The sequence below is a fragment of the Ascaphus truei genome, chromosome 4, assembly GCF_040206685.1.
Source record: "Ascaphus truei isolate aAscTru1 chromosome 4, aAscTru1.hap1, whole genome shotgun sequence".
Taxonomy (NCBI): domain Eukaryota; kingdom Metazoa; phylum Chordata; class Amphibia; order Anura; family Ascaphidae; genus Ascaphus; species Ascaphus truei.
In genome coordinates, this window is record NC_134486.1 from 310,160,391 (window position 1) to 310,175,375 (window position 14,985).

Genomic DNA, 14,985 nt, shown 5'->3' on the forward strand with positions numbered 1-14,985 from the left:
CATCAGCATAGATGTGATATTTGCACCCAAATCATGCGATAGGTTTACCTAAAGTGTGCGTAAATTGAAAAGAGAATTGGACAGGCCCCTGAGGCATGTCCACAGAGAGATCGATAGAGGAAGATGAGGTATTGGCAAAAGAGACACTAAACGTATGATGGGAGATATGGGAGGAAATACAGGATAGAGATTTGTTACAGATACCAAGAGTATGGAGGATGTGAGAAGAGGGTGTTCCACAGTATCAAAAGCCACAGAGAGGCTGAATAATATAAGCAAAGTATAATGAACTTGGTTTTTGGCAGCATGTGGTCATTTGTTATTTTGGTTGGGGCGCAACATTCAATGGTTAACAAGCCAATTGTTTTAATGGAGGTATCCTGCAGTTCTGTAAAACAAAAATCACTAAAGGACAAATGTTTTTGTGCACTTTAGCAATTAGCAAGAAATGCTGACAATGCTGAGTTGAATGATTAAGTCGCTTAAGGTAATTATTTTAGTTAGCAATAAATGCCATCAACAGGATTAAAGATTGGTATGTGACAGACAAGAGCTGTCATTCATAAATAATGCTTTCAACTGGTAAACATACCAGAAAATCAAAGCATCCTTCTTTATTGGTCCAGTTTAGAAGCCTGCTCACATCATAATGCTACTTCTTCATGTTACACTTTTGTTATTATTATTTAAAATATTTTTTTAATTAATAGATCATTTTGAACATGGGCAATTTATTTAAAATTCTGTTCCACAATAGTATGAATGACCTGGTTATGCAGGTCTACAAAATAAGAGTACCCAGTTCAAATGTCAGTGTTGCCCAGTTATCAACCCGGGAAAGCTGAAAAAAAGGAAAATGTAAAGATTTGAGCAAAAAAGTTGTTGTAAAAATGTTGCGGTGTATACAGTTGGTTCTCAAACTTAATTTATGTCTATTTTCATTGTATTCTGGTAAAGTATACAGTATACTGAGGCATGTCATATATGCTACTGTATATACTTGACCATACAGTATGTCATATATATATGATATAATGGACTATATGTCATATACTTATGACAAAGGTGCACTTTTTAACTGCAAGACTTATATGCAACTTTGTAAGTTACATAGAAGCTGTATTTAAAAACAGAAATGTGCATGTTTAGTGACTTTTTTGTAGAACCATATAGACCATGTAGCAGATATAGCACACAAGGTTTGTGCTCCTTAGCATCATACTATAATATGTGCTTTTGCTTAATGACAGAGAACATCGCTTTTGCAATGAAAAAAAGGAGTTGAAGCATTCATACAAAAGATCATAACAAGCCTGAGAAGCTGCAGGGATTCCAATAATGGAGGTTCAGCTATAACGCAGCTTTAGGAAAATTATAATGGCAGCCATTTTAGAGACACGCTATACAGTTGCGCCGGTCGCTCACCGATTTAGAAACAAAATAGTATAACAGACCCCCTGTGGTGTATAAGGGAATGGGGTATACCTACAGTATATACAAGGTCCGGTCAGTTACCGAGCAACGGCCGGGAACGAATCCCTTATAATGCACTCTTGGGGGGCATAGATGGGTTAGACAATGTATGGTCCAGGGTACAGTACAAGTATCCTATTCATATGCAAAACATGAAAAAATTAAGTTTAATATTGTAATTAGTATCAAAATTAAGTACCGTGCAGGGTATAAAAGGTGTGATTAAAATATTGCTGGCGGGTATTGCTGTACACAAATAGTATATGGCTCCTCCTTAGCCAAACGAATTAGTACCACAACCTGAAAAGGTTCATATCTATGACCAATGTCAAAATGTTATTCCCCTCTAAAATCGGGTATACACCTTAAATGACATCATATCCTAAACATATTAGTTCAAATAACTGTTTTGAGGAGTCTCATAATAAATACTCTCACTATTTAGATGTTTTATGTAAACTCAGCGAGTTCTTTTTATACCCTGCACTCAACTTAATTTTGATACTAATTACAATATTAAACTTTTTGTATTTCTTCATGTTTCGCGTATGAATAGGATACTTGTACCGTGGACCATACATTGTCCAACCTATCTATGCCCCTCAAGAATGCATTATAAGGGATTCGTTCCCGGCCGTTACTCTGTATATAGCCATTTTAGATGCCAGAATTCACACTGAATGCAGTCTGTATCCGATAACTACAGTACTAAGGCATTTTTTTTCAATCAAGTAAGTGATGGCGATGAGAATAGTACTTTATAGTAAACTCAACTCGGAAACAAGAACTACTTTTAGAATGGAGAAGTGGGACTGCCCATTTAAAACCTGCACCATCTAATTTTGGTTTTGATTAACTTAGGGTGTTGAACCTTACAGTAACCCACCTTAAGACCCATTAATTTAAGTAAATAGACCTTAAATTGAGCTAAAGTTTGCCACCATTTAGTAAATTGGAGTCTTTAGTTCCAGGGTCTCCTGTGGTCCTAGCAGTAAACAGTTACATGTATTCCCTGCACACAAATTATTGAGCCTCTAACAGATTTGATTTACTGTATGTTCCTGTAAGAGCAGCTATTCCCCATATGTTTTGTATATAAAACGAACATATATCATATCGGAGGCGTGTGAAATTGTAGCTGACAGATTCATTGAATTTTTCGTGTTGAGGGAAGCGGAGGGCCGGTCACGTGACTGGCAAAAGCCAATGGCACTCCATGACGTTGGCGCCGTGACGTGGCGCGCTAGCCCCGCCTCGCCTCCCACCCGCCTCACAAGCGCGCTCGCTGACGCTCATGCCAGGATACAAAAAAAGCTACTGCTTGAGCAGGAGAGCATGAGCGTCAGCGCGGCTCAGCGCTGTATTTTTTACCATGGCCCCGGCCTTAGTGCCGTGTTGGGAGACTTGCACAGACAGCAGGCGAGGGAATAAGTGCAGCAACTGTGGGTGTGGGACAGTAGCCATGAGTCTAGGCTTTTAAAACACTTAATGAATAAACTGTATGTGTAATCACGGCTCACCTCACGTAGATGGTATTACTGGTGCATGAGAGAGAAAGCCGGTCATCACCAAAAAAATGTCCAGAATGAATAAACAAAAACAAAAAATCCCAAAGTAGTAAAAAAAAATATGAATGCATGCTTACAAAAATCAGCAACCAATACATACAATGATGTTTCGGGCAACAACTCTCCTTCCAACCGATACTGCGACATACCAATAAGCCGCCATATATAGGGCACAACGGCGCAAAAAAGGAAGGAAGGGGAGGAGCAGATAGATGTGCAAGTTGATTCAAACACAAGATGCGGAAACACGCCCCCAGGATGATCAGCTCCCTTAACATGGTTGCTAAGAGACCGCATTCATATCATAGTAACGGATAAGCACACGAGATGATGTAATAAACCCGTCACAGTGTGCATACACCCTGATTAAAAAATGTAAAATGACTGCAACCAGGAATATACACGAGCACAATTATAGCTATAGCCAGACACACAGTATAGTATATAACAGCAAATATCAGTCAATATCAACATCACGTAGATCCATTACTACAATGAATATACATAAGTTACAAATACATACAACACAAGCAGTGATGTTGTGTAGAGACACATGCCAAACCCATAATTGTACAATGTAAAAAAGTTATTTAAGGGGAATATTTGAAAGAAAAACAGACGTAAATATAGCAATGAGTGGAAAGAGATCTAGCCTCCGGCCTCTACTTATTTCCCTGGGCCCTTCCAGTGAGCCCTGTTAGGTACAGGCAGTGGATGGGTTAATTCCTCCATAAGGCCTTGTTTGCTATTGCAGCCTTAGATGCAGTAGTTGTATCTAAGGGCGGGCCTAGCAACAGCCAGAGAGTGTCAGCCTCGGGGAGGTAATGGCTGGGTGTCATGCTGGATTGTGATGACCTGCCAGTATTAGACCTGCTCTGTTATGGGGCAAGGTTACAAGCCCAACCCCAGGGTATAAATATGGTCTCTCTCCCAAAAGTGGGTGTGTCTCTTTCCTCCCTCTGTTGAGTGAGCAACAACTTCCATGTGTGCCATAACGAGGCATCAGGAGGAGCACCATGCAGGAGAAAGCTTGGATGGGCCTCATCCTTGAAATTATCTTCTTAGGAGAAGTAAGGAGAGTGATGCGCCTGCTGTGTAAAATCCTAAACACTGCAATAAATACCATGTAACCATATACTGGTGTGATTCACTGTCTTAGGCTAAAGAAAGGTGTCAGTCTGGACCATCCTACTATCCAGAGGATCCACGCTGACTGGAGGCGCTGCAACCAATGAACAAAGGCACCCTGTAAATCCTGTCCTGATGATTTCCTACACCACTGCGGAAGTGCTCAGCCCTCCTGTTACTCACAGGTATGCACCATTCTACACCAAAACACTAGTAGCAGACCAAATCTCACTTAGGGTGGGGGTAAAGAGGCTACATATGGACTAAGGAAACTTCTGCAATAATGCAGAACAGAGCATAACAAATATCCTGACCTCCATCAGCACCATGATATGCAATCCAAAGTCCCAAAGGCCATACCTTCATCTCACCCCAGAACCAACAGTGTTCTTCAGATAGCAAATAATAATCCTTATTGAGTATATGTGGAGACATAGTAGAAAGCTCCTGTATTCAACACGCCTCTCTCCTCAAACTGAGTTTATGGCAAAACTTCAGTTGGTAAAATTCATGACCTGCTTCCAAAAAATTGTGATGTTAACGGTGCCTCAAGCCAGCTACATCTAATGGAAGATTTATGCTGAACGATACGATCTTTAACCTTTCTAATGGTTTCTCCAACATATGCTTTACCATAAGGTCAAGTAATCAAATAGACAAAAAGGTCAGCGTTACAATTGTAAAAGTCTTTACAATCACACCTCTTTCCAGTCAAATGGGCTTATTCTAGTAGCTCCGAAATAGTCATTGCCAACCCACGCGGTTTGGCATGTTCACAAGAAGCGGAATAAAATGTATGGAAAACTGCCATGTTTCGGGGAACTAAAATAAACGTTTCCTGCATTTTACCTGAACCTAGGTCAGCTCTCACCAATCGATCACGCAATTTATGACCCCTGAGATATGACATAAGAGGCAAAGAATGAAAAGTATTGCAAACATATTTTGTATACTGACTGGAAAAGGATGAATCCATGGTAAAAGAAGATTGGGGCGTAACAATTTGTAAGTTAATATGTACGTATGTATATCTTTATTTGTATAGCGCCAAAAGTGTACTCAGTGCTTCACAAAGACAATACAGTACAGGGAATTATAATAACACAACAAGCGCAGCAGAGTCAGACAATAGGAAAGGAAATCCCTGCCCCGGGGAGCTTACAATCTAAGTGGTATGTTGGGAGATTTACAGAGACAGCAGGTCCATTTGCATATTGGAATCAATTCTCACAGGAATTCTAGAGGCTTGTCAGACCATGTTTCTAACACAGAGTCTCATTGGAGAACTCCGACAAATATTTTATATATTAGCAGTTTGCTGTCCAAGTATAATCCCTTAAAATGGAATGTGTTCATTGTTCAATATTCCAAAAATGTAATAATAAATGTATGCAATATTGCCATTATCTATGAAAAAAAATAAATGGCAGCCACTTTTTACCATACAAAAAAACCTAAACTACGATAAAGGGAAGAATCATTGTACACATCATAAAAAGACATGCTAAAAAAAAATTAACCAAAAAAATAAAAAAATAAAAACATTTCAAATGGATCAGCAAGAATACACACAGATATTTAGGCAAAAAAAGAAATTGCATGAATGGTGCAGTTGCTGATACCTTACCACAACATCACACTATAGTACTTATCATGTCTATCCAACATGCCATTCAATGAAACTGTGGGAACATTTTTACAGCGGCACCTGTCATAGCACATTTCTTTCAAATGAACTGTTTGGTTAACCTTCAGCAGCCAATTAATAATACATGTGGACGGAAGGGTAACAGGAAACAAATATATACGAGGGATGCAAAAATAAACCCCTTCTGCCCCAGCTCTTAAGTAAAGAAGATTAAGATATTGTTTTCAGCAATATGATGAATTTGATCCTTTTTACGTGTGCAGAGAGATTACAAGTGGTGTTGATACACCACGCCATTGTGAAAGGCAGGAAACCATACCTCACGGTGAAATCATAGGAGCATGACGCCACAACACTAGCATGAAACGGGGAAAACTGAAAGAGATAAAAGAAACACACACTAGGATTAGAAAACACATACAAAATATAGTGGCACAGCATTTTTTTTTTAAATCACAAGCAACCCTTACAAAACCTTGTACCGGAAGGAATTCTTGATCTGGTATCTGGCACTATTTTTGTTTATTTAATTTAAAAAAGGCTCTTCACATTTTTTTTTTTTTAACACTTCCCTGCAAATTTTTTTTACACACGTGCTTTACTTTTTCTAGGTTATAATGATTGTCTAATAATTGTTAATGGCTGCACAGGAAGTGTGGAGTCACTAAAATAAAATAATGCTCAGTGGTCAAAGAGCTTTGTACACAACAGGGACCATTTCAGGTTTATCCAAGAAGACAATATCACATTTCCATGAGAAGATACCAAGGAGGATGTGAAATCTAATATTTAAAGCAAAAACTGTCACTATAAAAGGAAGGCAACAAAATGAATTTTTGATATATTAAACGTGCATTTCCAACTAGGTCATTTTTTTGTATTAGGTGGCAAAAAGAGGTCTCCTAAACTGAACCCTGTTAATTTCAGCTCTGGGGACTTCCTGCTTCCTGAGATACTTTCCTCCGGAGGCCATATCGGTAGCAGCCCCAGTTGGGCAGGCAATATGGCGATATGGCGGTATGAAGGTCCCGCGTCACACGGGCCAATAGGAAGCCTTATTGGATTGCATGACGCTGGACCTTTAGTTTTAAACTCATAGGAGATACCAGCAAGAGCGTCTCTGGTAAGTATATTGGGAGGCTTTCAGGAAATGCTGCTTCAACAAACAATAATAATGTATAAAAACAAAATCTGTCATTTTTGCCAGCACCCTTATGCCCTCTGATCAAACACATACAGTATACGGTAATTGAAAGTTATTCGTTGACAGCTGCTATGCCTTAAGCATCATATGAAATTAGTGCTTTTATGCTATCCCCAGGATTTCGTGATTAGAGCATGTGATGCACAGTGACCATGACAAATGTTAGGGCTAGCCTGTGTCTATTTAAAAAGATGCTATAGATGACGTGTCTGGACAACTGTTAATCAAGAGAAGGGTTTTGCATAAAGAAAGTGATGTATAAATTACTGATTACATTTTCATTCAACGTTGCATAGGTAAACAACACTGGTTTGGTGTGTCAATTCTTCTCAGCTTACAATATTATTGCTCAATCTTCTTTCTCCAAAACTCCGATCCACAAAGCTCCGTTATTGACTCAACGAGGCGTTAACTTACATTAACGCATTATTAAGTGCGAACAGGTATCCTTAAAGCGCACTAACGCAATGATAAATGCCGTAGCAGTCCCTTGCTTTAGCAATATCAGATGTTGGTGCTAGAGGTGTTCCCTGTAACATCACCTATGCACAGAGCTTCATTAAAGTCAATGCAGGGATTTAACAATGTGCTACTCCGGTCATGCCTAAGGTTGGCGTTAGCCCCTTGCATAGGCTAAAATATGGGCTTTTCAAGGGAGGAGAGAGAAGGTGCAAGGGCTATCTAAATACAGTATATATTCCCTCAAACAACATGTAGAGACACCTGTGCACCAAAGTGAACCCCCCCGAGATACCCAAGATATTCGCTATTAGAAGTCATTTCAATATACTTTGCATGTCCTATTAGCATATATCCCCTGTATCTCAGGTGTGCACCTTTTACTTTAGTAAAAAATAGGGGTCTCTCTCTCTTTCGTTTCAGGGTCTGGAGAGACCTAACGCAAGCCATGTCGTTTGGAGCTAATGCGAGGCAGTGCTCCTAAACATGGCATTAAGCCTATGCTAATGAGATTACTAATGGCCATTGTTTGTGCAGATAATTAGCTTTGTGGATTGGCGGTAACTTAAGGGAACAGTGCGTCCGTTTAGATAACATGACGTTATGAGCATTTTGAATCTGGGCCTACTGTACATGTATATAGTGACTTTAGCATGTTGAAAGGAGGGCGTGAAAGCATTAAAATCGAGGTATCCCTACTGCTCTGCCAACCTTTACTCTTTAGGCTACGACCCCAGTGTCACCTGTTGCACGTGCGCCTGGAAGGGTGGCGGCGCGTGCAGCTGTGTAAACCGCAATTTCCGGTCTGTGGCTGAGCTGCAGGAGATTGTGACCATTGGGGTGGCGGGGGTGCGGACATGACGTCACCCGGCTGGTTCGCCCTCATTGGCTGAACCGCTGTGTAGCCAGCTCTCCGCCACCAGTTTTAAAGACAATTTTCTTGTCTTTAGAAAATCTAGTCGAGCAACGCGGCGGCAAATTGTGCGCCAAGGCAGCTAGTGAGCCCGGCCCCATTGACGGGTGGTTCTTGTTCAAAACTTGTACTAAAGACCTAGTCTTACGTTTCCCTTATGCTCATATATACAAATATGTATGCAACAGTCCAGATTTACTTTAAATAAAAACATCGCATACATTTGTCATGTTAAATGTAACCAACAGATGAGATGATGGCTACAGTAGCTCCATTATAGTTTAACCATGCAGCCTGTTTTATAGATATTTAAACGTTTGTGTTTGTTTCCTCCCCCCCCCCCATTTTTTTCCCCATACAATCAAGAATCAATAAAACTGAAAAAAAACAAACAAAAAACCATTGTCCTCGTTGAAACCAGTCCACAGATTTTGACTGTTTCTTCTGATCTAAAACAGGAGGTGTCCTGGACCATGCCCATAATCATTACTCTGGTAACAAAGCCAATAGACCATGGGTGGCCAACACCAGTCTTCAAGGGCCTCCAGCAGGCTAGGTAGCAGGGTAGGTTTTCAGGATATCACAGCTTCGGCGCTGGTGGCTCAATCAGTGGCTCAGTCTTCGACTGCTAAAGCAGGGATATCATTAGGACCTGACCTGTTGGCAGCCCTTGAGGACTGGAGTTGGCCACTCCTGCAATAGACTTTACTCTGCAATTGAGTTGTAGTTAAGTTCTGTATGTGCAAAAATAAAAAACACAGAAAAAGAAATGCACATCACTTTAAACTTGCTATCGGGGTTCCAACAGCATGTTCCACTAATGTGGTCCGTACTGACTGGGTTATCAACTGTTCTAACCAAGCCATACTAGCACTAGTATAAACTCAAGCAGAGGAGACAGCGGAGTAATGACTGTATGGTCAAGAAATAAAAGTTCTGATTCGGAAAAAAAATGTTTTAAATAAATTCAAAGACTATATAGTAATATTACATATTTTATGATAGTATAGTTGCAGCATGCATGAGCATTAAGTCATGCATGCCTTTTTGCTCCTGAAAAAAAAAGAAGCTTATTCATTATGTATATCATCCCCTGCCAATTACATCATTATCTCCTGAAAGGAATTTGAAACACCCCTGAGTCACAAAATTAAATGGGCAGTTATTAAATGAACAAATGAGCCAAACCAAAAAGGTCTTTGGATTGCACAGATAATGCATAAGACTAGTCTACCTAATGTGGTTACTTTAATTTACACCATCTGTTTCCTTACTATCGCTGTTTAAATAGCCAACTGTTACTGTCATTCCCTATATAAAATGCATCTTCAGATGTCGTTTAGTTGATTTTTTTGTTGTTGCAAGGTATAAGTATACAATGGCAAAATGCAAAGGGTATTTAATGCCCACAGTACTGCCTTCCTTTCATGTTTACACTCCGTATAAAATAACTACAAGATGTACTTTGTGCCTTCATGATTGTCCTCCTCGGCGCTGGTCTTCACTCCGTGCTCAGTGCAAATGTATATAAAAAAAAAGGGACTGTAGATCACTGGAAAATCCTCAACAGTATTACATAGAAAAGGGGAAAAAGACAATATAGAACAGATCCACTAGGAAACTAAAATGTAATAAAACATATAAAACAGACATCTGGAATGTCACTCACGTACTATTTCATCCTTTAAAAACCTTCCAACACATTAAGCTTGGTTAAGGGCCCTTAGAGATGCCGTCCGTTGGCACCGCTCTCACTGGTGTCTGCAATGGAGTTGGAACTTGGTATCCATGCTGCAGTCGCTACCTAGGAAGATCGTGTGTGCACTGCAAGGGTTAATGGTTTCTGATTGGTGAGACTACATAAAGGAGGGAACTCCCCCTTGTAGTCATTATACCCCTGATGAAGTGAGACATTACTCACGAAACGCGTAGGGTGAGGTCAGCTACCACTATTCAACCTGCTTCCTGCACTTGGCTTGGATTGCCTGAGGGAGTCTTACAGACTTGCAAGGCAAAATGGAGGACTGACTGTCTGTGAGCTTCTACGAGTGGATAGGCGCCTGTCCCTGATAGCCGATCGGAGGGTCACGTCATCATGCAACGGAACGCGTGACGTCACCTGGAGAGGCGGATACAGGGAGAGTCAGGAAGCAACTCCAGAGTGGATACCATTTTCCAATTCCATTGCAGACACCTGTGAGAGCGGTGTAGTCGGACTAAACGGACGGCGTCTCCAAGGGCCCTCAACCAGGCTTAATGTGTTGGAAGGTTTTTAAAGGATGAAATAGTACGTGAGTGGCATTCCAGATGTCTGTTTTATATGTTTTATTACATTTTAGTTTCCTAGTGGATCTGTTGTATATTGTCTTTTTCCCTTTTGCTATGTAATACTGTGATCTACAGACCATTTTTTTGGCATCAAGTTATACCATTCTGTAAGTTATATCCTAATCAGGCACTGTTGGTATACTAGTGTGCACTAGGTGCTTTCAGTACAGGGGTTAAGTATTTGATTGATACTTCTTGCACTAAAGAAGCTTACCTAATTCCAGCACCAATGATTGATGGGATCATTTTATAACATCATCTTTATCTACAAGTGATCTACTGTTGGGTATCCACATCAGGTTCCAATTATTCACACACGGAGGTGTTATTGTTTATTATATATTGCACTATATGTTACTATACACTGTGTTTTTCTTATATACATTTGCACTTAGCATGAAGTGAAGACAAGCGCTGAGGTACAATATTTGCAAAGACTTTTGTGAAAGGATGGCTGCAGGACTTCGTAATTACTGTAAGTTGCCACTCAACACTTATTGCACGTCTATGATTTATTATATTTGATTACATATTTACATTATAATACGTTGTTTGTAAACATATAATTGATATATTTTATGCACTAATTTTTGGGGTATGGCGCTAAAGTTGTGTATCTTTCTATTAGTGCCTTCATGATAGCACTACGTGCCTAACAGAGTCGTCAAGGAATAATTACAGTGGCTTTTAAAGCCATTGTTATCATCTTGACATATTGTCTTTATCCATCAATAAATGGACAGGGCGAGGTTAATTAATTGCGAACACCTATCTGTAAAAGATCTCTGGGGAAAACCTGAACAAATTTAGGTTGTCAGTCAGTGATTTGCTTGTACCACACAAAACTGTGTGAAATTTCAAGATTTTGGCTGGTAAGTACCAAATTCCACCATTGCCAGTAACAGGACTTTTTGAGTAACCTCAGTATTGCCAACGTAAGGTAAAAAAATAGGACAAAATGGGAAAACAAATTCTCAGACGGGAAAAAAACCTGCATGTGCAGCCAGCACAAGAGAACTATAAAAGTAGAAGGGTATATCAACAGGGGAGGGTGAGGGGGTATAACAGTCCTCCCCAACATCAGAAATACAACACGATTGCTTGCAAAAAAAGGTTTTTAGTTTATTGAAGGGAACAGTTCAGAGACAGTAGCGACGTTTCAGATCCAACATGGACCTTGCACCATGTCAACATAAAGTCAAGACACCCTGAGATTGTGATGCAGTCCTTTCCTTTTAATGCTAAATCTAGACCATTCTGGTCCTCATTATCCCAGCATTTTTGTGGAAAAACGAAACCTGGAAAGCCAGGCGTGTACTTCCATCTCATCATGACCTGGAGCTAGACTGGCAATACTGTACGCTACCATCGCTTCAGAAAAACAAATATGCACTACTCAGACAGTTTTCCATAATTCCTAGCCAGTTCCAATGTGATTATTCAATAAGACAGAACAGCTGTTTTTCTACTCGCATAACTTATCGCAACTGAAAAGACCTCTATTATGCTTTATCTTGGGAAACAAGTTTGCGCTGACAATGAAATGATTTGTATGAAATTATAAATCTGCTTCGAGACACTATAATGGTGGCCATCTTTTTCTGTCAGCGAAACTGTCAATAATTGGGCTGTCATTTTGCATGCAGACCTGGTTTTAATTAATCTGCTATTAATCTTCTGCTACTGGCAGCATGTCAGAAAAGTATCGTATGAGAATAACGTGAACTAAGAAGCGTTGAACTTTTAACAGCTAAAATAAACATCAGTAATTATAATAGCCCAAGAAAACTTTTACGCGCACAGGTAAACCTTTCTTGACGATTAATGTGGAGGTTTATTCATTCAGGCTGTGCCCGGTGTTTCTTGAATTATATATTGGGCACCAGTGTTTTTCTCCTCTCCTTGGTATATGTCACTTTAATATTTATCGCAGGCACACTTTTTCAACAGAATAGTTTAAGCAAATCTAATGAAAGCCAAATATTCTGCGGTGATGTGAGTGCTCTCACATGATAAATATGATATCACACAGACGACGGGTAGGATCATGAATGGATAATGCAGCCTAGTGATTCCTAAATGTCTGATGAGTGGTAAATCTGACCCTGATTGTTATATAGTTTAAGATGTTTAGTAGTTTCTCAAATCCACAGTCCTAAAACCCAAGCTGAATAATTCTAACCATCATAAACACCCACATTTTAGGGCCAGTGGTCTGGTTGCTATGTCTTTATGTGGGTGACAGCTCACCAAACACGAGTGAAAGAGAGCCGTGGGGCCACCATCTACAGTTAGACACAGAAATGCCACAATTAGTGTGTGCTGCTGGCAAAACTTCTAATACTAAATATTATGAACTATTGGAGAATAAGATTGATTGGTAAGGTGTAAGGAACACTGTAACAGGGACTTATCCTTGTTAAAGAAACTATCTCTAAAATCCAGAAGGGATCTGGTTAAGTGCAGCAAGCAATTAACCAGACTCCACCTGGCCAATTAAGTCTGTAAGAAAAGCCTCCTGTTGGAATCAGGAGGGAGATTCCTTCTGGCTGACAGAAGGATAGCAGAGAAGCCTGCACACAGACACTGTCTTGAGCACAAAGGCAGTGCTGAGATCAAGGACCCCAGACACCCAGAGATCTATATTTCCTGGACACAGAGGACCTAGGAACCTGCCAGAGACTGACATAGAGGGCCATCTGCTTAAGGTACCTCCTAAGACTTTAGGGTGATAGGCTGGTAATGGGAATATCCCTCCAGTCCTGCAGATAGGGTTTGGGGAAGTAAGTTAGCCTTTACAAATGGAAAGGGGTTTGTTATTTTTGTATGTTTTGCCATGATAAAGGAACAGGCTCAATAAAGCCAAGATATAATTTCACCCAAATCGGTCTCCATTATATGTACCTCTGCACACATTTCTTAGAAACACATAAGCAATTTTTCAAATATATTTCTCAATTCTGAAGGCACTTTAAATAGAACTAGATATGTGTCCATAGCGATAACGGACTGACGTGACATAAAACAATGATGGTATTTACCTTATTTGTGCTCAGCTTCAGCAGAAGCCTTCAAAAGGTCGATCAGGAGAAAGTTGTTTTATTGGATTCACACACAGGGATTGAGAAGGGAAGTCAGTATGTAGCAAGGCAAAAGTGGAACAACTCTGAGGCAAATCACCAGCACCATATGGATCAATGGGAAAAAAAAAGTCCCACTGTAATCAATAGGATTTTTTTTTTTTTGCTTGATCTTGTGCAGTTTTTTTGCACCAGAATTGCACCACTTTTGCCTTGATATATACGACCTATAGAAGTGAGGTAAGTTGGAGCCAATATTCCCTATGTAACTGCTGGCATTAGTCTTACAAATGTGTGCATACTGTAAGTAACATGGGACTTACCTTCACTCGCCTGATGGCATAAGTATGGCCTTGGAGGTCAAAGACCGGCTGACGTATGGCCCTCAAGTCCCAGCCTTTTAAACTGCAGTCAATAGCACCAGTCACAAGCAAATTCTAGAGTTTAGAAAAAGAGCACATGATAACATGAGCATCTTACATGAGATGTATAGGACAACCATTCACAAAGATCTACAACACTATTTGCTGGCTTACATGTGTCCTGTTAGAAATGCACTTGCATTGCTAGCTTGTAGCCACGATGTACTTGATCTGATTATGTTAGTAGCAAAGCTCACATACAGTAATCTTGAAATTTATGTAATTCAAAAGAAGCCGCGTAAATAATAATAAAAAAATCAATTAAAAGCCAATGGCTGACAAGAGTAAAACACCTCCCGTTTTCAAATCTTTGTAGGTATTAATGGTGTATTTCTAGCAAATTGCCTAGGAATTATTCATGATTCATTACCCTGTATCACATACCCCTGAGGAAGTGACATTTCACGAAACGCATAGGGTCAGAGGTGAAGGCATTCACTATAGTACACTACCGACACACTTAATCCGAGCAGGGCTAGTTCCGCAAGCCGGGGGATGCCCCGGCTTGCTAGCCCCACTCCCTCGGCGTGCCGCGCGTCACCGATGCACGGTCACGCGTCATCGGGTGCCAGCGCCCCCTGCACGCGCGTCCAGGGCTCCCCGAGGGAGCCCTGGTGTCCCGCGATGTGGGGGACGGCGGCAGGGGGTTCCGGGGGACCCGGCGGACCCGGCAGCGGGAGGGAGAGCGCCCCGATCGGAGGGCGCTCTTCCGCTGCTTCGGCGCGCGCCCGGCACCCTCCGGCGCGTGCCAGGTTACTGCTG

The 14,985-nt window shown here is 40.6% G+C and overlaps 1 protein-coding gene across 2 annotated transcripts in view; it reads right to left on the reverse strand.

The window, feature by feature from the left end:
• PEX7 (peroxisomal biogenesis factor 7) overlaps positions 1-14,985 on the reverse strand; it is a 158,077-nt gene that overhangs the window by 24,641 nt on the left and 118,451 nt on the right. For both annotated transcript variants that reach the window (XM_075597837.1, XM_075597836.1), the window contains exons 7-8: positions 14,125-14,238; positions 6,137-6,192 (exon numbers count right to left, since the gene is read on the reverse strand). In XM_075597837.1, the coding sequence (XP_075453952.1) occupies positions 6,137-6,192; positions 14,125-14,238 (170 nt within the window). The remainder of the gene's footprint in view (positions 1-6,136; positions 6,193-14,124; positions 14,239-14,985) is intronic.